The following is a 26256-nucleotide window of genomic DNA, read 5'->3' on the forward strand; positions in this document are numbered from 1 at the left end:
AATGTGTGTAGACATCCGATTACGTCCACCGTACTCCATTACACCAAGTAACATCGTATGGCGTCAGCTTGAAAGTAGCATCACGATTTCAAGTCTGCTTGACCGCATGCGAGGCACGTGTCCAATGCGGGAGCTATAGCTCTCTGCCTCGAACACAAGGAGTTTCTCGAATCCAGATGCAATCGACGCTGTTAACGACGAACGATCACTTGGAGATCTAGATCACCCCATGGAGAGCAGCCAACAACGAACAAACGCACAAGCATAACACAGCGCCTTCCAGCCAAACGTTCTTTTCCACAATCGAAAGCCGTCCTCGACCCGGATCATAGACAGAAAACCCACACAACACCTCCCACCCCAGTCTCGACCCATCACACCATCCACACGCCAACAACCCCCCATCACATGCCAGAAACAACAAGCAAGCAAGCAAGCAAGCAAGCAAGCCAGCTCCCAAAACCACCACAACCACCACCACCAGCACACCAGCCCCGCCCAGATCTAGACCCCCCTCCACCCCAAACCCAACCCTCACCCACGCAACAAAAAAGAACCCAAGCCCGCAAACAAGCTCCCTCCCACCACGTGCCTCCCACGCGCATCGCCCACGACCCACGGCTCCTCCCAATCCGATCCAGGGCAGTTCGCACAACCTTAACGCACAGAAGAATCCCAAAACCAGCTCCTCCCTGCGCCACAAAAAAAAGCCCAGCCACGTGTGGCTCAGCAAGCCAGCCCCGGCCCCGGCACCGCCCGCCCGCCAGACGCCACGGTTCGAAGAAAACGGGGAGGGGGGCTTCCATTCTAGACCGCTGCGCGCCTGTCAGATGCTTGTCGTGCGCCTCTTTGGCCATCGTCTCCGTGGGACTGGGAAGGAACAGACGCGGGCGGTGTTCGGTGGAGCCGGTACCTTGCTGGAGGCCATTTGTCACGTCAGGCCATCGCAGCGCGACGGGTGGGAGGTGGGAGGTGCCGGTGGTTTGTCAGGCGGGCCAGGCGGGCAGCGAAGCACGTGGGAGTAGGTTTTGTTTTTGGTCTGCGCTCTTGATTTTTGTGTTTACTTGGGTTTGGGTTTGGAGGGTTCGGATGGGAGGGGAGGGCAAGGGCGTTTCGTGCGTTGGGCGGATTGGGCAGGGTAGGGCTGGCTGTGCCTGGGCTTTGGGGGGGGATCTGGGCCTTGTTTTTTCGATGTGAGGTGTGGGAGCTGGAGATGGGAGATGGGGTGATGATGATGATCATCAAGTTGGATAACGTTACGAGGGAACACGACGATGCATGCGCAGCCAGCCGTGTGCTGCGATGCGGCGATGGAAATACGGGTACGAGGTACGTTGATACAGTATACGACATGTGAATGGACATACACGCTGTACATGCATTATTGCGTCGAAGACCGACGATGATCGACAAGGGCAGACGGGTAGGTAGACAGGTTGCGGCATGATCCAATCCCGCCGCGTGCCTGCGATCTACCTGGACACAAGCCGGCACCGCCTGCTCGAAACAGCAGTAGGTGGGCGAGATGCCTTCTCTGACGTCGCCCGTCCGTCCCTCGCAAGTACAGCGTCCAGCTCTGAAACGCACAACAGACCCCATGGTTCACCCAGCACCCAGGCACCAGCACCCGTAGAGCACGACGCCACCACGTGCGCAGCACCAAACACTCACCCACACGGAATATAGCGTGGATGGAAAGAAAGGCCCGAAATCCAAGACAATGTCTCACTCCCAGACCACCGTGCAGACCGCGAATCCAGCTCCGCGGGACAGGCGCCTATATCGGCGCCCTTACTATAGACCCTCTCGATCGCAGAACGAAGCTTCAGGGCGGGAAGCGGCGCAGGGGGCGCGAAAATCGGCTCTGCGGCGCCGTGGGACGGCGGGCGGCGCTGTGATAGGCTGCGCGAGCTTTCTCCGGGCCACTGAGTGAGCCATGGTAGGGACGACTTCGTTCTTCAGGCCTCTGGTTTGGCCTGGCTCGCCGGTTGATGATCGCCACGGCGCTGGGGCGGCGGCACCGCGATTTAGCGCGGACCCGAGGGCGCGGGTTGGGGGGGGAGAGACGAGACCCCTTGTGCTTTTGGGCGGGCGCGCACGCGGCGTTGGGTTTGGAGAGGTCCGGTGGTTCTGGGTCTGCGCTGCGTTGGTGCGTTCAAGGGAGTGAGAGGAGGCTGCCGCGTGGGGTTGTCGTACAGTTCGTGTAGCTCGTTTGGCTGTTGCGAGGGAACGGGGGCGTCTGTAGGTCTCAGGTTTCCCACGTGGAGGCTGCCGATTTTTGGAGCGAGGGAGTTGGTCGTGAGGTCTCGCTCTGTGGCTGTTTGCGTGTGTGCTTGGCGTTGCGGCGTGGGCATAGCAGGAGGGTGATATGGGGTGTTTGTGAGGACTTGCTGGAGAAGCTTTGAAGCGTTCAGCGGTACCCGCGGGCGACTAGCTGGTCTGAAGACCTCTAGCAGATCTTGGGGTGTGGTTCAGAGGCATGCAGCGTGCAGTATGTGTGGTGTGTAGGATGCTGTGCCGTGCCATGGGAGTGGTGTGGTTCTTGTGGTTCTCGATCTCCAGTCTGCCGGGAGCCCTTCGTCATCCAAGGACTGTTTTTTGGATAGATAGTCGCGACGCGCGCCCTGCCTGCTCATGGGATGTTGTCATCGATGATCACTTACGCCTAACACTAATCCCACCAACGACCCACTTACATTCTTACCCAAACGCGGCTGGCCGCTATGAGTTTCGATCGATACTTTGAAGAAGGCCGACTTAGAGACGACGAGAGCATCGACGACTGGTACGACCTTGTCCGGGAAGCGCTGTGGACTGCAGACTTGCAATCACAGCGTAGCCGGGCAACGCTGGCGATGAACCTCATGAAGCCACTTCCGATGATACCAGAGGATAGCGCGCAAGACTTCGAGATGGCCGAAAAGATGTCCGACACAGACCGCACGCCGAGCAGCGTCTACAGCTCGGAACTCGATTACTCGCACTGGCCCAGCCCTCACGACGACGAGCAACGTCTGCTTGGAAGACATGATGGGAATGGCACCAGCATTGAAAGACCAGACGAGGCCGCGCCCTCCCGCCGGTCAAGCAGCACCTACAGTACGGACTTTGACTCGCCGCAATCGCCAGAGAGTGGTGAATTGGAGCGCTGGGGAAGTGAAGTCTGCGACGTGAATCAGAACAACATGCGCTCCTTACGGGGAAAGCCTCACAATCGAGCATCGAGCTGTGCGCGCAACGTCGTCGCGGATTGGTCTCCGTCAGACTGCGGCAGCGACCTTGTGCGGAGCTTGAACCAAGGCAGCATTCACAGCAGAGACACTAGCGCCTCCAGCTACAAGAGCTTCGCCAAAAGCAGCTATGCGACCGCACACTCGCGCACGTTCTCGGACGACTCGACGGCATCCTCCAAGCAGGTGCGCTTCGAGGAGACGGCGATGGTGTCGTTCTTCGACTTCTCAGACGATGAATCACAAGATTCCGACGGGTCAGACAGGTTGAGCGCCAGGTTGGGCTCGCCAGCGAACAAGTGCATACAAGCCGGCAGACAGCTGCGGAAGAAGGCCCTCTCCTTCCGCATCTCGACGACCAAGGCGAACCTCAAAACAGCGAGCGTCCCGTCGAGAGATGTGCCGGCGCTTGCGGCTTGGCTTTTCCGGCCCTCGCTACTGGACAGGGTTTCGACCTCGCCAGTAAGCGACGGCACGGGCTTAGAGGGACGACTTATGGCTGGGGCGGCGGAGAATGCGAGAGCAAGGCGAGTGTCTGGCCGGACGCAGGCTTGAGAGTTGAGACGGAGGAGGAAGTGAGAAGGAGGCGCCTCATCAGACGGAGAGGTCCGCCCGCGGGGCACGAGATTGCTACTGCGAGCGTGTTGCATTGATTGCACGTTTGATGACAGGCGCGCAGGATTGTTGGCCTGGCGCTGGGCGAGCAGGGCAGGGCAGGGCGAAGGCTGAATACGAGTCAGGGGGATTAGCGGGAGTTCGGGCGGTTTGGGCTTGGTAGTCTCGTCGATTAATATACGCGATGAACACGTTGTCGATGTGTGCAGTAGCCTCGCTCGCCTGGCTGTAGTTGCATGTCCCTAGAGCTGAGGTTGAGCGGCCGCCCCGCACACGTGCTTGGGTTAGACGATGGGGTGATGCTGGCGCGGTTTGGCGGTGGGCGCACGGGGCGAGACGGCAGCACGGGCTGGTGGCCGCGGCGCTGTGGAGGACGAGACTGCGAGACGGCGGGCTCGGGGCCGGTCGAGGTCGCAGTGGAGTCCGAAGATGCGGTGCGTGTCGAGCTACACACGAAGCACGAGGCAGCAATGCGAGGTGGCTTGCAGGCGCAAGATTCCGAAGTGCGGATCGCGAACCACGGCGCTGTCACGCTCGGGCGAGACATGAAGACGATCTCGAGGGCCGTCGCAGCAGCGCGGGAGCGGCCTGCGAGCTGTGCTGGGGCTGCTTGGCGGTGCCGCGGCGGCCAGTGGCAGATCCCGCCCGATGCCGCCATGCACGGGGAGGCGTCTGGGCGGCAGATGCGATCGCGGGCTGAGGCAGGCCTGGCGTACCTGGTGAGGGCACAGCCTGGCGTGCCTGATTTTCTCAGGAACCTTCCTCAGGAACCTTCCTCAGCAACCTTCGCACGCCTCTCTTTTGCCTCCACCAGGCCGGCCGGACGAGCCGAAGGCGCAATCGCTGGCCACGGCGCCCTGTGGCGCGCCGCACCACCAGCGTATGCTTTGTGCCCGTCCGGTGCTGAACCAACGCGGCACCGGCGAGACTGCGTGAGGAAAAGCATGATCGCTAGCGCCGACCCTGCTGTCTCCTGTTCCTGGCAGATGCGCTGATCCTCTGCCGTGTCTGGCGGCATCGCACTGCGCTGCTAACCCATCACGGCCCCTACGTTACATGCCCACGCGAGTGCTGCAGCGGCCGCTGCCAGTGCCAACCCGCCGGGCCTGCACGCACAAGCTGCCATCCTTGCAGCGATTGACTTGAGCGCGCACATCGTTCTATTTATGCGCGCGGGTCGAGCGGCGGGTATGCACAAAGTATTGCTCGCCAACCCGCCGGCCTGCTCGCCACGCCGCTGCTGTCTCCACGCCGCCCGGTGCCTGTGCCTGTTTTGTGCGCGCTGCCTGCCGGACGGCGTTGATGTCTGGCATCCTCTCACACGCCGCCTCACGCCATCGCGCGCGCCTGGCGGCACTGCCATGCACCGCCAGCACGGCCTTGCATCAATGCATCAATGCATCCAAGCACCCAAAGCACCCAAGCACCCGAGCATCGACGCATCGACGCATCGACACAACGTGCCCAAGGCCGCCACTCCACCCGCCGGGTCGCGGCCGTGTGATTTGTGATCGTCCCGCCGGCCTTGCTTTGCCTCCTCGTGGGGCAGACGCCGCCCAGATCAAGCCGTGCAAGCCTCGCAGCAGGCCTCGGTGACGCTCAGACGCTTCAGACTTTCAGTAGCCTCTAGCCACTCCTGGCTTGCCTGGTACCTTTCTTACTTCTCCGGGCCTCGTTTCGTCCCCGTATCCTCGCCTGGTCCAAGCCGGCCTGGATCGACGCCCAAGCATTTCATCCTTCCGCGCGAGGCCTGCATCTCGCCTCAGCTCGCGCCTGTTATTAACATCTGCCCTTCTCCCGTGCTCGGTCCGACTTGTTTCTTCCGTCTCCACAAACCACATCTTGCCAACCCACACCACTTCCCTTGCTGCGACTTATTCTCCGACCGTACACTTCCTCCCCGGATACGCATTGCAGATCCCTCCATCATGACCTCATCCGGTCTCCCGAGCAGCATGTGCGGCAATGCCAACGATAGCAGCTATGCCTCCGCCGACCAGGCCTCAATCCGCTCGTCAGGTCAATCATCCATAAAATCCGGTTCGACTGGCAAGCCCAAACGAACAGTTCGATTCCAGGACCCGGACCCTGTCGACTCGCTGGCACCGTCCATTGACCTCCAACCGAGCCCCAACACCTCTCTGTCCTCTCTTGACCTTTCAGACGACTCTTCTTCATACAGCCGCCACTCGCGGCAATCCTCATCCGTCGCCTCTTCCATCAGGAGTGGCAAGCGGCCGGTCCGCAGCTCATCACCTGCCTTCGCCAGACCTCTCGGCTCGCTGAGGCCACCTCTCACCCGGGGCGACTCCGCCAGCTCCACAGCTTCCGCTCCTGGCGAGCTCGAATTCACCGACTGGCTCTCACGCATGGAGGAGATCAGAGCGTCCAAGGAGTCGAAGTCCGAGCAGCAGCTTTCCAAGTCCGGCCGAAAAGACAACGACAAGGATGAGCGCAAGAAGAAGCGACGCAGCTGGGTCAATCTGCTCGTGAGGTGAGCGGATCATCGTAGACTTTGCTGGCTGGTTCCCAACGTCGACATGTGTTCACGAGTCACGATTTTACATTTTTCGCTCGACACAGAGCTGCTGCGAGGGAGTTTCATCGATCGAGCGCTTCGAGCTTCATGTTCGCTTATGTTTTGCTCTGACGTCATTCAAGCAGCGTGTTCAGCTGTTTCTTGGTCCTTTCCTTCGGACGAAACATCTTAATGTCTTCACGTCGCGGCGTCGCTTGTTTACCGCTCGAGGGGCATCAAAAAGAGATTGGAACCCAGGGTCAAGGGTCTGCTACGATGTTCTCGCACAGGCATGCGGTCTTTTTTGTACTAATGAGGCGATCGTCGCACAACACACGATGCGCGGCATGGGCATGGGCATGGGCTTGCAAAAAAAGAAAAAGTTCAAGGGTCCCTGGGAAACGCCACATACCTCAGCGGCGAGTGCCGACGCAGGCACGGCGTTATCGCCACCACCGCCAAAGGCGTCACGGTACAGCTCACATGCATCGACATCAAGTCAGCAGAAAAAAATCAAAAACATTCTTCAACCCATTTCATCTACCTCTCCCCTCTGTCTCGCGTCGTTCACTCTCCCGTCAGGTACTCTACCTTACTCAAACACCAACTCCCCACCCACGTTCCCCACCCTCTCCTCCAACCTCACCAAATTCCTCTGCCAGCTCTTCCCATCCCCCGCCTCAACCTCCATCACCGTCCCCTCGCCGCCCACCAACCCCAAACCCCTACAGCTCGCCACAACCCCCCCTCCCCGCTGCCACGTCACCTTCCCCCACGTATTGACAAAGCACGCGTCCAAATCCAACCGACTCTCCCTCCACTCCCCCTCCCCCTGCCCCCCATACCGCACCGCGCACTCGCCCACAAGCCACCTGCCCCCCTCGACCCTCAGGCCCCTCACGCTCGCCGCGTCCGCCAGCCCGCCCCGGAACACCGCCGCGCGCGCTTTCATCCCCTTCCGCGCAGCCGCAAGATATGTCTCCGCGGCTTTCGCCACAATCCCCCTCACCTGCTCCGCCGGCATCTTCGGCCGCCGGTCGTACGTGTACAGGCCGTTGGTCTCCTGCTCGATGTCCGTCGTCTGCGTGTAGACGAACCCCCCGCACAGCCCGCTGTGCACGACGGCGCCGCAGAGCGCGGCGAAGCGCGCGAGCAGGTCGTCCGTCGACGAGGCCGTCGTGTAGCCCCAGCCGCGCTCGTGGTGCGGGTCCGCGCCGCTGGCGCCGGAGGTGATGTTGACGCCGCCGAACTCGGAGCAGAAGACCGGCGCGTGGGGCGTGTGGGCGCTGCCGGCGTCGGGCATGGGGGGGGTGTTGGTCGGGGGCAGGAAGAGGGGGCGGCCGGTGGTGGTGATGGAGTGCAGGGTGGCGGTGCGCTGGGCGAGGGTCGGGGCGTCGGCGTAGTCGTGGAAGGTGGTGAGGTCGGTGGCGACGTGCTCCCAGCCGCAGTTGTCGTTGATGGGCCGGGTGGGGTCCAGCGTCTTGGTCTGGTAGTACAGGCTGCGGACGTGGTTGCGGTGGTGCGGGTTGTGGCTCAGCTCGCTGTAGCCCCAGCTCTCGTTAACGGTCGTCCAGGCGACGACGCACGGGTGGTTGATGTCGCGCTTCACGGCTTCGGTCCACTCCTGGTCGAAGCGCGCGGTCATCTCGCCGCCGAAGTCGTACGGGCTCGCCATCTCGCCCCAGACGAGGAAGCCCAGCCGGTCCGCCCAGTAGTGGAAGCGCGGGTCTTCGACTTTCTGGTGTTTGCGGCAGCCGTTGAAGCCCATGGCTTTGGAGAGCTCGATGTCCTCTTTGAGGGCGGTGGGGGTTGGTGGGGTCATGAGGGAGCTGGGCCAGTAGCCTTGGTCGAGCAGGAGGGCTTGGAAGTAGGGGTGGTTGTTTAGGCGCAGGGTGCCGTCGCCGTTAGCCCAGCTGATTTGGCGCATGCCGGTGGTGGTTTTGGCTTCGTCGATTTGCTTGTCGGAGCCGTCGAAGAGTCTGATCGTGATGTCGTAGAGCTGGGGGAAGTCGGGGGACCAGAGAGCGACGCCGTTCAGCCAGGCCATGTCGTTGTCGAGCGGTGCTTTCTTGGTGACATCCTCGGGCAGACTCTTCAGCTGCTCGGGCGACATGCGCATGCCCAGGTTAAGAGCGATGCGCTTCGCGACGGGCATTTCTGCTTTCGAGCTGGTGGCGACCACTTTGCCGGCGAAGCTCGACTCCAGCTGCACGCTGTACTTCTCGCCTGCCTTCCGGCCGAGCACAGCAACGGTCGCGTGCAAGGTGCCGCTCTCGATGTCGTGGGATCGTAGGATCGTCCCGTTGCTGCTGTCAGCCAGTCTAGTCGCCGGCACAGATTCCAGCCAGACGTTCTGCCAGATTCCGCTGGAAGGCGTGTAGAAGATGCTCTCGGGCTTCGGGCCCCAGAACTGCTTGCCGCGCGGCTGCGTGACGTCCGTGGCGGAGTCGAAGACTCGCAGCGTCAGTTTGTGAGAAGCCGCTTGGCCAGAGAAGGCGTCCGTGATGTCGATGTCGAATGGCACGTGGCCGCCACGGTGGCCTCCGACGTAGCTTCCGTCAACCCAGACGGTGCATTCGTAGTCGACAGCTCCGAAGCGGGCGAGGATGCGGTCTTTTCTGTCCTTCTGCGAGGAAGTGCGAGGGTCTTCGATTGCTCTCTCATACCACAGGACCTCGTGGATGCTCTGCTCGTTGATGCCTGAGGCGGGAGCCTGGAAGACGTAGGGGACTTGGATGGTCTTCAAGACGTTCTTAGGGATGCCGTTCTTGTGCCATTGCTCATCGAGGCCTTCGTCCTTGTCGTCGAAGACGAAGTCCCAAGGGCCGTTCAATGAGACCCATGATTGCTCGCGTGTGAAGTCTGGGCGAGGGTAGGCATCGGCGGCTTGTGATGACATTGTCTGTGTTGTTTTTCTTATGACCTGAGTTGTATTGTAATGAAGGAGTCAGTCGAGGTACGTGAAGAAGGTGACTACTACTCGTGGCTGCCAACTGTTCGATGAAACGACACATGCGACTTTAAGTGGGCAGGAAAGGTGGACCGGCGGGGTTACGCGTCGACGAGGATGCACTGATCATGCCCGACTTTCTCCCTGGTACCATGTACCTACAGAAGTACACAATTGGTTCGCCTTGATTGACGCCCTGCAAGGATGAGAATTGAGCATCTCAATGGCCGTCGTAAGCCATATAGCGACGTCGGTCAAGTGAGGTCGACGGCAATGCGGCTGTCACACGTCGCACACTGCCCAATGCGCCCGGGCTTCAGGCCGTCTTACCCCAACCCTAACCCTCATTTTTCCGACCATCTTCACAATGTCATCAAGCATCACTTCTTCCTTGTCCGCGTTTGAGATTGCTGACTATATCGTTCAAGATACTCCGTCCAAGAGGGGGAAAACGAAACATGAAAAAGAAGCCAGCCTCCAGGTCAAAGTGTGCTGATGATGACGTTATTGCACCCAGGATTGGCCGTTTTGTCCGCTACAATGCCAAATATCAATCGAACACTTTCGTGTGGAGAACCAAGTCCAACCGAGAGACAGACGACAACATTGGATCAGACCTCACGGCTTCTGGTCGACATCCCTTCCCGTCAAGCAACCATTGACCCGAAAATTTGTGTGTCAATTTTCATTGCCAACCAGCCCAGACCTTTCAAGAGCCACGCGCGCTCCACATCAAAACGCATGATAATAAACAGCCATCACATAACACCAACTCTAGAACCCCTCCCTAAGTACCAGGAAATGCAAACATAGCCACCTCTTTTGCCACAGCGCTTGTGAGAGTGTGGACGTTGGCTTGGAGTTATTGGGGGGCAATTCGTCGTGATGCAGGGCGCTTAGCTGAAGAGATTCTGACAGAATGTCCTGTCTATGCAACGCGGACATGGACGCGAGTCCCATCGTTCGCACGCTTGACGCCCAAGAGTTCTAGCAATGGAGGTCCTGCCACTGGACTGGACTTTGTAAAGGGAGAATCTAGGCCAATGCCAGAGCGTGCCAGGAGGTCGTCGTGTAACGATGCGATTCGCGCCAACTCATCAACTGACGGAATACGAGACCTACGTTCGAGTGGTAGATGCTCGTCTTCACGCACCCAGCGTTGCGTGCAGTACAGACCGAAACCCTACAATGACGTATCGGCGGAGAAGGTGGATGGAGAGAGACACCACCATGACAACTACGCAAACTCAGGATGCCTTGCCACTCACCTCTCTCAGCACAATTATCGCCGAATGTTGACCTTCAATACTTACGATCAGCCACGCTGTCAGATCGCACGTACGGAGATGAACCGTCTCAGTCGCCCACAAATTTCATCGAGGTCAGCTCATCTGCCGGCATCTTACACGCCTACACGGCCGTGTCGCGCAAGTGACGATGGGCGGAGGATGTCTTCCGGCGGCCGATGGGGAATTTGAAGAACTGGGATGCGCGGCTGCTCGTCATCACGGAACCCACAGTAACAAGTGTGTCCGGATCGGCGGATGGGGTTGTGGCCGGATTCGTCGGACGGATCGCGGAATTGATGTGAGGATACTGTCGTTGCTTCCAACGTGTGCGTGAGAGTCAGAGTGTTTGTTGTTGACGGCCGATGTGCCGGCTGCTCTGTTTGTATGTTTTGATAATGTCAATGGAGAGCTTCCGGTGGATTACTGCACGAATTCATCGCGAGTATCACAGTACCTCACTTCATCAAGGCGGACGAAGCGAATGCGGATCGCGGGTTGCCTTGCATGCACCTTGTCGGTCATCTTCATAGCACGTTTGTTAGCAGGATGTGTGAAAGCACCTGCTAATGCTGCCAACCAAAGGCACTCAAACGCAAGCAATGGACAACGTTGACCTCCCGCGTCTCGCTTGGTTTGCTCAGTGACGCCTTTGTACACTTGATACTGTGTGACGACAACGATTGATTTGTGGACTGCAGACCAATTACAGCCGATTAATCATAATCTCATCCTCACATCAAACCAAATCTCAGACGACCAAACCTTCGACCGTGATAGCCATTCCCATCACGCGTAGAAAACGGCGCACATCGGTCGGGGCAGACGGTTGGGTGTTTCTGATGTCGACACAACGGCGACTGGGCGCCGGGGAGGAAGTCACGACGCGAGGTTTGCGTGATCTGGGTTGGGGATACGAGCGAACACGAGCCCCACGACGACCAGACAATACATACGAGTCCCGACTGCACACCAGTGATACGAATAACAGCCGCACGAGGACGAGCGCGGCCCTGCCCTTCGCCGGCTTCACAACCACCACTACATACGTTAGGAACATATAGCCGGCCTCTGCACCCGCATCCCCATCTACCGTCCCAACAGCCGCCTCACGACTACACCTCGCTCAAAATAAACCGCATCCAGACCAAACCGCTCGCACCGGGCGTGACGAAGCGTGCGTCCGCAACAGGAGCAAGAAGCCATAGCGCGGCGCGACCGACCTCCCGGACCGCGTCGTGGGACGGGGGAGAGCGGCCGGTCGCGCTAGGGGGGCTCCAGCGCGCTGTGTCGGGACTGCGGATGGCTGCGAAGGTGGCGTGGGTGGGATAGAGAGAGTCTAGCGGAGCGCGGTTGGAAGGACGCCGTGAGACCGCGGAGGATGCCAGCGACGGCGTGGGATGGTGCGGACCAGCAGCCCGGGCGGCGAGGTACCAGGCTGCGAGGAGATCTGTTGTCTCAGATAAAGGAAGACTGTGGACCTACGTGGCCGCATTTGGCGACGCAATACCAATTCGGGAGGGACTTTTTTGCTTTTCTGTGCGTGCTTTGGGGAAGCGCTCCGAGGAAATAGGACGGCATGAGGAAAGCTTGGTTACTTGCTTCTTGATCGACGAGCTGCTGGGTCGTGCTTTGAGCGCTTGCGATAAGGCTGCTCGAAGTGAGTTCTCGGTCGCTACATACAGTACTTGCCATCGAGATCATGATTCTCCGCCAGAAGCCCCGTGTCGCCTACCATGATGGCCTGGCCGGGACTACGAGAAGAGCGCAACGGCAAGGGTTACTGGCGAATGCGCTACGAACCCCCTAGGAATGAAAGATCACCGCATCGGGCAGGCCGTGCCTTGAAGACCACGTGCAGACCGGCGTTGATCGGTCGAAAATCGCTGCTCTGAGCGCCCGTGTCAATGCGTGATTGTCCAGCAACGGTTGTTCTCCGTCGACAAGGCTCGAAGGACATCATGTCGCTTGTTTACGCGATGTAACGCGTGCAAAGATTGTATGTCAGGGCAGAATCACAGCGCCGAAGCGAGGTGGTGACAGACCGCGGCATGCTTGTGGACGCGCGGTCTATCACGCCGTAAAAAAGGCAATTTTCCAGATCAGAGAGTTACGACCGTGGGTTTATGTGACGAAACGACCCGCCTCCGCGAGCAAGGCAATCTTAGAGCCCGACGGCGCTGTCGATCACTTTTGGCAGAAAGTAGTGCCTGAACCAATGCAGAAAAGGGCCGGCGAGGAGATGTGCCGATAAGATAAGTCAAGACGTCGTGTTCCACAGTGCACTGCACTGGTTCTGTGAGAGGGGTTCAGGCCTGGCACTCCAGACTGCCGGTGTTGTTCTCGAGTAATGGCGAGAGATGACGGCAGTGCAGACGGCTCGTGAATCGTGATGTCTTCATAAAACTTGCTCGTGCGCTTGCTCCGGATTTGTGCCCTGTGGGAACTTGAGCAGTGGAGGGACTTGCACGTCGTGCTCGGGCCTCGATGCTAAATCGCAAGTGCGCACAGCCATCACCGCCTCGGACCAACTCGGTCAAGAGAGATTGAACGCTCGCTCGATTCCGCGTCCTCTGCACGAGCGGTGAAAGAGATGAGGTGAGGTTACAGCGGGGAGCAGGTCGCCATCTTAAGCAGTCATATGTCTCGCTGGGATCAGGAGTATTCTGAGACGTTAACAGCCGATGATATTGAAACAGATGGACAGCAAACACGGGTCCAGCTCCATGGTAAGGGACGATCCCGGCGGAGAGGCAGCGGGCGGTGGGCCAAGGCGGCCGTTGACTAGTATTGCAAATTGGCCGTAGGCGTGGGAGATAACTGGGCCTCGCGACGCGGCGGGCTGCTGCCGGCACTTCAGACTTCGAGACCAGGACTCCAGAAGCGGAAACGCTCCACCGCGGGCAGCCTGCGCGCTGCTGCTTTGGTTGCGCTTCTGTAGGCCCGGAAGACAAATGTCGGCTAACCAGGCTAGGAGCGAAGTCGTGCGCGCACCGCCGCCGCCGGGGTCAGAGTCGAGGAGAAGGTGTGCGCGTTCGCGCTGTCGCCATGGGCGCTTCCACGCTCACCGCCGTTGCATGCGGCGCTGCCGGCGGTCGTTGCGGCTGCATGAGGGCACTTCGTACTGGCAGAGCGATAGCAGGCCGGCAGCGATCATACAGGGCTGCGCGTGCGGGCGATGCAGTGCAGGGAGGCGAGAGGGCGGCGTGCTGAGGCCTGCCGCAAGCGGCAAGGGGCGACGCACGGGACGGTGGAAGAGGCGCTGGAGGCGTTCGGCCGGCCACCGACCCTGAGGAATGGCACCTTCGCACTGCCGTCCATGGCACTAAGGGATGGGGCCCTGCAGATCACCGGCGCCTGCGTCTAGGTATTCCATCGTCATGGCGATAGGGCGAAGGGGCAGCAAAGCCGGCGCAGGCGTAGCGTTTGCTCGCGCCGTCCGAGCGGGCGCCAGCATTGATGCGCGCCAGAGAGGGCGATGGCCGCATGGGCGTGGCCAGCATCTCGCGGTTGGCGTGGGTGGTAAGGTAAGTAGTGACGAGTGACGATGGGTGTTGCGCGGGCACGTGGAGCGCGCGCCGGCGCACTTATCCTCGCGCGCCTCCCTATATTACACTCGCTCGTGTCTTGCGGCCCGCCCAGCTCTGCTGCCGTATTATTACTCTCGCCGGTGTACTGAACGGTGTGCGGCGAACCGCCCAACTGTCTGTCTGAGCAAGGGAGCTGCCGGCCGAAACCTCCCAAACCTTGCGCGCGCCGGATACCACTCTGCTAACGGCCCTCTCTCACACCCTCCGCGAGCCCGCGAGCCCGCGAACCTCACACCCACGATCACACGCCGCGGGCTTTCCTTGCCTACTGTCTCGCCCTTACGACCCCTCCGACCTCACTCGCTCACTTCACTCTCCGTTGCCACCCTGTGCCACAGCCCTCGCTTCACCTGGCCACGGCTGCCCTCCCTCACTCGCTCTCTCACCCCACCAAGTCGTGCCTACTACAACTGGCTTCACCCCGCCAACACGATCGCTGTTCCCTATCACCGTCTGAAACTCGCGGAAAGCGCTCTCAAACCAACGTCAACGGCTGTCGAGGAACGCTTGATTGCGCAGGTGAGTACACAACCCAATGGTGCGACCGTGCTGCCCACATGATCGAGCGCCCACATTCCTCCGACTGCTCGGAACGCCGCACGAGCAAACATGCTGATGTTCCAGCCCTCTCCAGACCTCGACTGGAACGCACGCGGAACTCCGAGCCGAACCACTGCCTGCCATTGCACCTCACCACACATGGACCACTCGTAAATCGAATGCGGACGGCGAAGGCCTGCAGTCAATTCGCAAGCTGATCTCACACCAATGCATGATTACGGCCACAGCGCGTGGCCTGGGAACGGTGGAAGTATGGCGGCTTCAAGGGACAACTCACACCGGCCGGCGCCGCTCAGCACACTTCAGTCTAGAAGCATAGATCCCAGTCACCACCAGATGACTCCTCCAGAGACCCCAATCAGCCCCGAACCCGGCGTAAACCGGTCGCCAACGCCAGAACCCCTCTTTCACAACTACCTTAGGGTTCTCCACGCCTTTGATCCCACCAGCGAACCTTCTACCAGCAGCGATGAAGATTCAGTAACCGTTGCGATTAAGCAAGGCGACCTGATCCTTGTACACTCAAAGCACGAGAATGGCTGGGCAGACGGCACGTTGTTCTCCTCGGGGAACCGAGGATGGGTGCCTACCAACTACTGCGAACCATATGATCACCCCTACATCCGCAACTTGCTGAACGCAATGACTCAGTTCTGGGACCTTCTGGAGGACAGCGAGGAGGCCAGCTTCAAGAAATTCACACGACCGGAATACGTGAAAGGATTGATCGCCGGCGTGAGATACCTACTGGAGCACGCCAGTTGTTTGCACAGAGACGCCCAGCTGGTACAGCAAAATGTCGGAATCAGACGGATGCGCAAAGGGTTGCTGGCGGATCTGTCGTCGATGGTGGCGAAGGCGAAGGAGCTGCAGGAGGAGGTGGGCCAGCCTTACGCTGGCGAGATAATTCCCATCGTTCTCGACGAGCTGGTCACCAAAGCGTTCAGAGTTGTGACACGCGCTGTTCGCTTTGTGGATGCCTGGACCCAGGAAGCCATGACCGGACCTCGAGACATCAACGGGTCCAGGACGGAAGCCTCAACAATGTCTCCTCTGGATCTGTACTTTGGACCCGAAGTCACAGCTTCTCTCAGATCACCTGAATCGAGACACGAGAACGGCGATATATTGTCCGACGATGAGAGCAGTGTCGACCAACGCTCCATCAACGCCATGTCAACCCCAGCATCGAGCAGGCAGAGATCGAATGTTCATACGCCTCGCACTAGCGGAACGTCGCATCGTCTCTCACTCATCCGTGAAGAGCGACGGTCAGGGGACAACGCCTCAGAACAACTCTCGCAGGCTCACGACCTTTGCATCGGCCATATCGGCAAATTCCTTGGACACCACTTACAATCCCGCTCTCACTCAGAATTATTGGATACCACTCAGCGCTTGACATCGGCCTGCCAAAGCCTGGTGGCCGTCATGGACCAGGTCAATGGAGTCAATTCTGAGCCATCTTCAGCCATGAAATATGCCAAAGAGTCTCTACTGGAAGTGCTCCACGAGCTTGTGCAGTCGACGAAAGAAGTCTTCACCTTCTCAGACCTTCCGGACGATGATGCGGTAATGTTGCCAGATCAAGCTAACCGCTTGGTTGCCGTGGGTACGAGCTTGATCCGGTCAGTCGGCGAATGTGTAGCTCAAACCCGCAGGAGGCTGGAGAAGACGGGAGACTTCCAGCTTTCGAAACCACCTATTCTCGACGAGGACTCTAGTGAGGACGACGTTCATGATTCAGACGTATCACCTGGAGCCGAAGATCCTGCAGTTGCCGCTCGAGCTGCAGACGAGGCTCGCAAACGAAAGACTCTACCGCCTTTGCCCCCTGTCGACACTCGCATGTCCCGCATCAACCCACTTATGAACGACCTTGGAATGCCTTCTCCGGCGATCACGATATCCACGGATAGCCCTCTTGCTTCGTCGGCAGTCGAGAGCAACCATTCGAGAGCGCCATCTACACAAGTGGCCGAGGCTGGTCCATTGAAGGCGCCGCTCTCCTTTGGAGATGAAATCACCCAGCCCGAGCGCAAAGACAGCGTTAGCACCTGTGTAACCGAATCTTTCAGCACACAGGCTAGCATGTGCCGGGACACAGAAATGAGCACGGTATCCGAGGCTTCAACGAGGGCTTCGACACCAGAAGGCCGCAAGAACGAAGGCCTCAACCCCAAACTGCTGAATAGCTTCGCCAGCATTTCCAGCATGACTTCGGCAAACACCGAAGCCAGCAACGACGCCGACACGGCTCTTCTCCAGAAATCATACGCGCACGAACTGATCCTGAACCACCATGGGCAGGTCATCGGCGGGAGCTTGAATGCTCTGGTGGAGCAGCTTACGACACACGACACCACGCCGGATTTGAACTTTGCCACAACCTTTTACCTCACCTTCAGATTCTTTGCAAATGCTCGCAGCCTCACGCAGGCACTGGTCGAGCGCTTTGACTACGTCGGCGACAGCGTGGCCGTGGGCAAGCCAGTAAGGCTCCGCATTTGCCAGTGCTTCAAGGGATGGCTGGAGACGTACTGGAACGCGGACGCCGACAAGGACGCACTCGACGACATCAAGAGCTTTGCCCAGCACAAGCTCAGACCTCACCTTCCGTCTGCGGCCGACCGCTTGCTCGAGCTTACTAGGCGGATCACTGCGGCGTACGAGAATGGCACCGTCATCGAGCCGCTGGTCTCTGGAGTCGGCAAGACCAGCATGCTGGTCGATACCAAGCGCGACGCGGACGCGGCTATTCCGAACCCGGCCATTTCGAAGGCGTCTATGAATGCGCTGAAGCACCGCCCTGAGAACCCTGCTGATCTCAGCATTCTTGATCTCGACCCTCTCGAGCTTGCCCGACAGCTTACGCTCATGACCTCGAGAGTCTACTGCGAGATCAAGCCTGAGGAACTGCTCAGCCTCGGCTTTGCCAAGAAGAGCTCTTCGAACAAGTCGAGCAACGTACGCAACCTGCAAAAACTCAACACAGACCTCGCCTACACAGTCAGCGACAGCGTCCTTCTGCCGACCGAAGTGAAGAAGCGCGCCCTGATCATCAAGCACTGGATCAGAGTCGCGGCCTGCTGCTACGAGATGCGCAACTTTGAGTGCCTGATGGCCATCGTCGCCTCCCTGCAGACCTCCATGATCCAGCGCCTCAAACGCACCTGGGAGCTCATCCCCAAGAAGATCAAGGCCAAATTCGACGAGCTCAAAGCCATCATCGACATCTCCTCCAACTACACCTGCCTGCGCCGGCACGTCGACGAAGCCTCCGCGCCCTGTCTCCCCTTCCTCGGCGTCTACCTCACGGACCTCACCTTCATCGACGCCGGCAACAAAACCTCCCGCCAGATCCCCGGCAGCGCTAGTGGGAACGCACTCTCCGTCATCAACTTCAACAAATACGCCCTCATGGCCAAAATCGTCGCGCAAGTCCAGCGCTTCCAGGTCCCCTACCGCTTCCACGCCGTCCCCGAACTCCAGGCCTGGCTCGACGCCTACCTCCTCCGCATGCGCGCTTCGAACGCCGAGATGGCCGCGTCCTTCCACCGCCGCAGCCTGGTCCTCGAGCCCCGCGACGAGCACCGCCCGTCGATCCCGAACACAAACCTCATGCCGCCTCGCGCCGTCGCAAGCGAGCCCGTGAGTCCGGTCGAGAGGCCGAAGACGGCGCACGAGGAGAAGGAGGGCGAGAAGCCGGAGGCCCCGACGGTGGCCAAGGACCATTCGAGGATGGATCTGTTCTGGAAGGGGAACACTTTCGGCTTCAAGGCTGCGTTTGGCGGCGGCAGGGCGGATGCGCACGCTGCCGGGTCGGGTTAAGGGAGGGGGTGCTCGGTTGGATCAGAGCCACCCCCCGCTTGGCCGCTCTGTGGTTTCGTTTTCCTTTTTTTGCTTGTTTTTTTCTCTTTCCTCTTTTTACGATGATACCCAACACTGCGGGAACACAAAAGCCTCTCTCTCCTCACTTTCCTCTCTGTTCTCTGACGGCCACGCATGGGCAGCACGGGTACGGCGGCATTTTCTGGTTTTCTTTCTTCAATCAATGATCACGGAGAATGATCCTTTGTACTAGAGAGAAATGCTCGGAGATTGCCCCAGCACGGCCAGGAAATGCTGAGAGATTCAGGAAACTGGGGGCTTTTGGATATGTACAGATTAGCGACGAGAAGGAGGTGGAGGGATCGAGGGATAGAGAGAAGGAGAAGTGTGTATGTATAGAGGCATTTTCGGTTGAGGTTTCGATGGGTAGACGAAGCCTAATGGAGACGAAAGTCATTAGATGAAGAGATCGTGTCACATGCCGTTGGTTTTTTTTTTTGTAAGCCTCCTTCCAATTCTGGGTATCGTCCGTCTGAGGTTGCTGGGTAGAGGAGTTTTGGTCGATGGTCACATGAATCGCATTACTATCAGACCGGAAAAAGGTGCTTGTTCTTCGTATCTCCTCAGCTTGTCACATGCCATTCCTTCCTGTCCTCGTTTTCGTCTTTGCCCCAATCCCATTCAGGATATTCTCCGTCTGAGGTTCCCGCGTGTTACCGTTTTTGCTCTCGTAAACGGTACGCCCTGAACACACTCGAGATGGCAGACCGAGGCTCCTCAGGACGCTTCCACACCCTTCACCGACACTCTCTCCCAGGCTAGCCAGTCTTTCACATGCCAGAGCAATCCAGCCGCACCGCCGTCGTGCGACCACAATCACGCTGTGGAACCCCTCCCAGCCAGCACGGCCACCGCGAGCCTAACCCGGCCCACCCAGTCCGCTCGCGAGGTGGAGGCAGGCCGGCCACCAGAAGTCGCACGTCCGATCAATCTCAGCAAGCGAGCTGCCGCCCAGCCCAGTCGAAATCTGCCGCCGGCGAATGAAGATCGATTTACGGGCGTAGAAGGCCAGTCCGAAAGGGAATAAGCGAGAAACGCTCGTCTGATCGACCGTGCAGCGCGCGGGCTCTTTTGCAATTAGCTGCGCACGGGCCGCGGAGCTGTGACGTTGCGCTGTGGCTCGCTCTGGGCCTCGCTGTCACATGTCAGGCGACGCCTGGCTGCTTTGGCTTTGGCTCCCCCGGCCGGACGACTGACGGAGACGGGGAGACTTCCTGCCTTGGTGTACAGTACCTTCAAAGCGTGTGAAGTTTTCGGAACACGTTTTGCTTTGCCTCTGAATTATTACAATTTGACACTTGCATGACCGGTTGTTTGCTGAAGAGCTGAGAGGCGCGAGATTCAAGAGTCGGGACGGACGAGCCTGGTCGCGTGCTGCCTGCTGGCTTTTGAAGGCTGGAGGCTTGTGGGTTTGGGACTTGGGTGCGGAGGGAGCACGTGAGTTTGGCCACTGTTTGCGCTGTCGACCGTCTGGACTTAGGAGGAGGAGGAGGTAGACCGTCGCCTGGCGCAGCTGCAAGCGCCCACACCCGCAAGGCGGTGGCAAGAGACTGATCAGGGAAGAGGTGGACATCACAATGGCGGAACCCGTACAAGTGAACGGAACAGACAGCGATATGGACGGAGCCATACCGGAAAACGATGGCATGCAGTCGCTGCGCCAGCAACTGCTGCAGATCAAGGAGCTCGCGCTGTCGACGGAGGAGAAGGCAAGACGCATGCACGAGCTCATGACACGCGACTACCTCTCGCACATGGCTGCTCTGAAGCCGCATGCGCAATCAACATCACGGCCACAGACGCCTCAGCAGCCTGAAAAGAACAGTCTGGCTCCGCCCGTCGACCCTGACAATCCATACAACCTGCGGCCGGGTGATCTGGAAGTGACTTTCAGCCCACTTCCCGTCGTGCCTATGGATGACAACGGCGACGTGAATCCGAACGTAGAAGAAGAGGATACATTACCTGATCTAGGATGCATGCATTACAAGCGGAACGTCAAGGTGCAATGCTTCGACTGCCGGCAATGGTACGCTTGCAGGCATTGTCATGACGCCGCTCACGACTTGCCATTCAGACACAACTTGAACCGCAAGAAAACAGAGAACATGCTCTGCATGCTGTGTCAGACACCGCAGCCAGCCGGCGAGACTTGCGTCAACTGCGGCGAGTATGCTGCGTGGTATTACTGCGACAAGTGCAAGCTTTGGGACAACGACAGCAACAAGCGGATCTATCACTGCGATGACTGTGGACTGTGTCGGTTGGGAGAAGGGCTGGGGAAGGATTTTGTGCATTGTCGGCGTTGCAATGTCTGCATCTCGATTTCGACTTCGGCCTCGCATCCTTGCATTGAGCGGGCGACTGATTCGGATTGCCCGCTTTGCCTGTCTTATCTTTTCGAATCGCCCACGCCTGTCGTGAGCTTACCTTGCGGGCACTACATGCATGGATCATGCTACAAAGATCTCATGGCGGTGACATACAAGTGTCCGGTCTGCAGCAAAAGCGCGGTGAACATGGAGCTCCAGTGGCGGAAATTGGACGACGAGATTGCATTGCAGCCCATGCCTGAGGATGACGGCGAGCTGGAAGATCTGTTGCCGCACCTTGAAGGTGTCGCAACGAACGAATCTGAAGACGCGACCGAGACCGCCGCTCCACCTCGTCGACCACGAAAAGCCTGGATCAGCTGCAACGACTGCAACGCCCGATGCTGGACGCCCTTCCACTGGCTAGGTCTCAAATGCCACTACTGCGGCGGCTATAACACCAACCAAATGCCCCCCATGACCGGCCGCGAGACCGAAGCCGAACGCCTCATCCGCCAGCAACAACTCCAACCACGCCAGCACGACTTCACCGGCAACTCCGTCCTCCTCGACGCCGGCATCGGCGCCCCCTCCTCAGACGACGGCCACCGCGTCGACAGCGCCTTCGGAATGCCCTCCTCGCCCTCAAACCTCCACCCCGCCACCGCCGCCGCCGCAACAGCCGGCGGCTCACCAAGCTACAACCCCGAGCGTCGCGCCAGCGGCGCCCACTCGCCCCGCCGCTACTTCGTGCAGGAAGAAGAACCGCGGCGCGCCTCTTTCACCGCGCCCCGCTTCCCAACGCCCAGCATGCCCAACATGAACCTCCCGCGCATCCCCGACCTCCCCTCGCTGCCCACAATGCCCAACCTCCCCAACATGCCCAACATGCCGAACCTGCCCAACCTCCCGAATCTCCCAAACCTCCCCAACATGCCGAACCTCGAGCTGCCGCGCTTCAGCCCCTACGAGATGGTGCAGGCGCTGTCGCGCAGCCTCAGCCCCATGCGGTACTACATGGAGGGGCTCGACGTGTCGGATTTAGAGCGCGCGGCGGCGCGGCCGGGGCTGGCTAGGCGGAGCCACTCGGAGGTTCCGGCGGGGAGTCCGGATGAGGCGCCGGAGGAGAAGAGGCCGAGGACGAGTGAGGACTTGAGGGAGAGGGCGGGGGCGGCGTTTTGGGGGGTGGGAGAGGGGGCGGTAGTTTCGAGTGAGGAGGAGGAGGAGGAGGATGAGGAGGACGAAGAGGAGAGCGAAGATGACGAGGATGAGGATCGGGGGGATGATGATGACGATGATGGGGAGGAGGAGGCGGAGGATCGGATGGAGATCTTTGGGCATCGGTGATTTGCTTTTCTTCCCGTCTTGGATGACTGGAAAGGAGGGAGCGGTTGCTGCTGAGTGCGGAAGGGGAGTGGTCTGCGACGTTGTCGGACGAAGCTTTCTGATCTACTTCAGCATTAATGAGGAAAGAAAAGGCCAACAATATAGCCGTCTTTTGTGCACTACGATGTTCAGTGTTTGTACGCCTCAAAGCAACTGCCTCTCCCCCTTAAGTCTTGTCTTTCGAGCGGAAGGGCTGCTGCAACCTAGCGGCGCGGAGAGCCAAGGAACGCCAAACACGGAAGGCATGATAATGCCGCCCGAAGTGACCCAGCGCCGGCTGAGCATCAATCCGCGTGTCGGTGCAGGGACGAAGGCATGTCGTTGTCTATGGGATGCCGTCTTCAGAAAAATCCTGGTATGCACCTCGACAGCAGCATCGGGGAGTTCACTTCGGAAAGTAACGTTAGGTCCCGACGAAGAGAAGCCCTCTAGCGGTTAAAACATTCCCAGAAGAACAGTAGATCACAAAAGGGACGTCGCCGGCTTGTGTCTCTCATCCTGCCTGATACGCTTTCTGTGTCTGAGGAGGCTGATCGCCGCTGAGTTTTGCGCCTTGACCTAGGATCCTTTGATACATTACAGTACACCTGAAGTATCTGAATCCCATAAGACATTAGATCGTAGACTTCAAGATCACACCTCACCCCACACTTCAACCGAGATGAGACCTCCAACGCAGCCCTCAAATAAACGCCTTTCCACTCCCACCCGTGACAACCCTCTCCCTCTCCCCCTCCTCCGCACCGGCAACCACATCCCCCACTCCCTCATCCTCCTCCACAACTCTCTCCGCCCTGAAACTGCTCAGCCGCTTAACATCCTCCACGCTCACCGGCCTCCCACTACTAGTCTGCACCAGCCTCGGCCTCTCCTTCCCTTTCCCCTTGACCTTGCTCAAACTATCATTGCTCGCGAGCGCCATCGGCTCCGAAAGCCTGCTCCCGCGCTTCTTCGCCGCGCGCGCGGACGCCGAGAGCGAGTTGTCGAGCGCCTGCGCCGCGAGTGGAGAAATGGAGCGCGAGGCGCTGGGGCGGAAGGGCTTGCCGCGGTGCAGGATGGAAGTCGGGGAGCTGGTGTGCTGGGCGCTGGAGGGTTGGCGGAGGGAGGGCGGGGGAGGCGTCGGCGAGGCTTCGTTGGGGAGCACCCAGGAGCGCTCGTGGCGGGGGAGGGCCATTTCGTCCGCGAGCTGGCGGTCGGCGGCCAGGTCGGGCGTCGAGGAGCTGGCGGAGGTGGTGTAGTATTCGGAGCTGTTGTCGGGGTCGTCGGCTGGAGCGGAGTAGGTGGTGGGGGGTTCGGAGGTGGAGGGGTCGATAACGCGTGGGTAGCCGGGGACTAGGGAGGCGCGGAGGCGTTGGCTGAGGCGGGTTGAGGAACGGGTGGGTTGGACGGAGGAAGACTCGGAGTAGGTGGTTTGTTTGCGGCGCCGTGTGCTGGCGTCTGGCGCTGAGCTGCCGCGGTAGCCTAGGGATGCGCCCCAGAGAGGGCTGCCTAGAATGTTTGCGCTTCCGCGTTTGTGGATGAAGGATTGACGCTTTTCTTGCATCGGGCGCTCGTCGTTGATGCTGTCGCTGCGACCTACGAGCCGGATGCTTCTGCGTTTGGTGTCGAGGTCGGTGGCTGAAAGAGTTGGTATTATTGATCTTGAACCACCGAAAGAGGATCCAGTTGGAGGTCGCGGAAAATCTGAAGGTCGCGCAGAGAGCACGCTCGTGCCTCTCGTGGTGATGGAGGCGCAGCTACTCCTGTCTAGGGTGGCCTCTAATCCCAGACTGTTCGCCTTTCGACGACTGTCTGCTCGGCCAGGCATTAGGTCCGCGTCTCCCAAGCCAATACCAAGTCCCACGCTGTTCTCCGATTGATGTTTTGCTCTCCTCGCCCTTAGCCTCCTCAATGCTCTCTTACTGGGTGAAAGATCCGATAACTGCCTCGAAACCCTCGCCATCTGGGCCGGCACCGAAAAGCTATCGTGCGGTGTCTGAAGCGCAGCGGAATTCTGCCCCCACTCAGGGATATTCGTATCTGCTCTGATCATATCCTCTCCGTTTCCAAGCGACGAAGCCAAACTGTTCCGTGAGAAACGATGCGTCCATTTTGAGCCCCTGGCAGAATGTACGGGCAGATTAAGATCGATCTGGGGCGGCTTCTCGCTGCTTTCAGATCGTGCTCCGTCGGCCGAAGGCGCCTTCTCCACGTCCGTGTGCAGTTCTGTTGCCACTGCGATGGAGTTGGCGTGAATGGGTGGAACCGGCCGTGAGATCTTTTGTTTGGTAGGGCTGATCTGTCGTGCGTAGCCGTCGCGTGGCCGTCGTCTTCTCCGGCAGCAGATGAATATCAATGCGAATAGAATCGCGGCGGCCAAGACAGCGCCAATGACCAGCCCAGCGATCGCGCCGCCAGAGAGTCCGTTGTGTGAGTCCCCATCCGCACCGATCATAGCTGATGCTGCATTCGACGATTCCGTCGGCGTAGCGGTAGAAGCTCCAGACTCGCTCGCAGTACCGCTTCGAGATGCCACCGTCTTGACGTTGATAGAGAATATCTGCGTTTCGAGTTCCGAAACGTCAGATGCCATGGCATTGAGAGTCGCCGTGATCATGGCGGATGTCTGCGAAGGTACATCGCCCTGCATCTCACGCTTGCTGGAGTCAAATTGCAGCCATTTGGCGTCCGTAGGCAGGACAAGTCTCAGAGTCGCGTCCGTCTTCGGAACCACAGAGCTCGGGATCGTGTACTCGAAATGCTCGCCGCCCGTAGCCTCCAGCGTCCCAATCGTGCCCGCGAACAGAGACGAAGTTTCTCGCGGCTCCGGCACAAACCGCAGCGTGACCGTAGCCGTATCTCCACCCTCAACACTCACCTTCACAGTCACATTAACCGCCTCCGCATCCTCCGGCGCCCTCCCCCTAATCCCCAACGTCTCCTCATCAAACTGCATCCACCCCGGCAACCCCTCCACCTCCGCACCCCTCACATCCCCCAACCCAACCCTCTCCCCATCCCCCAACCCAACCCTCTCCCCATCCCTCACCAAACCCTCCCCCAAATCCCCCACAACCACCTCCTCACCACCCCGAAACCCCACCACCCTCTCCCCATCCTCAAACCTTACCCTCCCCTCCCCTTCCCCAACCTGAATCTCAAACTCGGCACTCACGCCCGCGAACCCAGGCACATCCGACGCGATCAGCAGCACCCTCCAAACCTGCACCCCTCCCACCCCGAGCGCCGGCGCCTCGCCGCCGAACGCCAGCCGCTCCGCGTCGAACCGCAGCCACGCCGGCAGCGGCGTGTGGTCCGCCAGCGTCGCGTAGTACAGCAGGCGCCGCTGCACGCGATCGATAAAAGAGTCGAGGCGGAAAGCGAAGTCGAAGGGCGTCGCGGGGCGCAGGCTCACGGCGCCCGCCGACCCGCCGGCGGACAGGTTGGCGAGCTGGGGGCCCAGCGCGTCTTGGAGCGTTGGGAGGGAGTCCGCGGTGACGACGACCGTGCAGGGCATGTGTGCCGCGCCACCGGCGGGGTCGGCGGCCGTGAGGGTGAAGGTTGTGCTGCCGGCGGAGGAGGGGTCGGGGGTTCCGGAGAGGGTGCGCGAGGCGCTGTCGAGGGCGAGCCAGGGCGGGGCAGAGGAGAGGGTGTAGGTGAAGTTTGAGGAGTGGGGGGCGAAGGTCGAGGCGGAGAATTGGAAGAGGTAGGGCTGGTTGATGCGCGCGGCGGTGGGGACTTGGGAGTTGAAGGGGAAGACGACGGCGGGGGTTGCGGTGGTTGGTGGTGGTGTCGTGGCGAGCAGACTCGCCGTTAAAAGGATTCGTCTCATCCAGGAAGCCATGCGGCCGACCATCTCCGAGTAGAAGTGTGGTCGTTGTGTGGGAGTGGGAGTCGCGTGGGCTCGAGGGTGCCGTTTCGGTCGGCCATGGTTTTTC

General features: G+C 59.6%; 5 protein-coding genes across 5 annotated transcripts; 3 read left to right on the forward strand and 2 right to left on the reverse strand.

Annotated features, from left to right (window-relative positions):
* Positions 1-5773: 5773 nt before the first annotated feature.
* Positions 5774-6343, forward strand: WHR41_04486 (uncharacterized protein; the record flags this gene model as incomplete). The annotated part of the gene is made up of 1 exon (XM_069373092.1): positions 5774-6343. One exon carries the CDS (start codon positions 5774-5776, stop codon positions 6341-6343), a length of 570 nt encoding a protein of 189 aa, XP_069229807.1.
* A 612-nt stretch (positions 6344-6955) lies between these two features.
* Positions 6956-9262, reverse strand: WHR41_04487 (uncharacterized protein; the record flags this gene model as incomplete). The annotated part of the gene is made up of 1 exon (XM_069373093.1): positions 6956-9262. One exon carries the CDS (start codon positions 9260-9262, stop codon positions 6956-6958), a length of 2307 nt encoding a protein of 768 aa, XP_069229808.1.
* Positions 9263-15086: 5824 nt separating this feature from the next.
* WHR41_04488 (uncharacterized protein) lies at positions 15087-18581 on the forward strand (the record flags this gene model as incomplete). The annotated part of the gene is made up of 1 exon (XM_069373094.1): positions 15087-18581. One exon carries the CDS (start codon positions 15087-15089, stop codon positions 18579-18581), a length of 3495 nt encoding a protein of 1164 aa, XP_069229815.1.
* Positions 18582-20218: 1637 nt separating this feature from the next.
* WHR41_04489 (uncharacterized protein) lies at positions 20219-22300 on the forward strand (the record flags this gene model as incomplete). The annotated part of the gene is made up of 1 exon (XM_069373095.1): positions 20219-22300. The coding sequence occupies one exon, from the start codon at positions 20219-20221 to the stop codon at positions 22298-22300; it is 2082 nt and encodes a 693-aa protein (XP_069229816.1).
* Positions 22301-23021: 721 nt separating this feature from the next.
* WHR41_04490 (uncharacterized protein) lies at positions 23022-26174 on the reverse strand (the record flags this gene model as incomplete). Its single annotated transcript, XM_069373096.1, has 1 exon — positions 23022-26174. One exon carries the CDS (start codon positions 26172-26174, stop codon positions 23022-23024), a length of 3153 nt encoding a protein of 1050 aa, XP_069229935.1.
* Between the last annotated feature and the right edge of the window lie 82 nt (positions 26175-26256).

This window comes from Cladosporium halotolerans, assembly GCF_011745625.1.
Source record: "Cladosporium halotolerans strain TM138-S3 chromosome Unknown Sca13, whole genome shotgun sequence".
NCBI lineage: Eukaryota > Fungi > Ascomycota > Dothideomycetes > Cladosporiales > Cladosporiaceae > Cladosporium > Cladosporium halotolerans.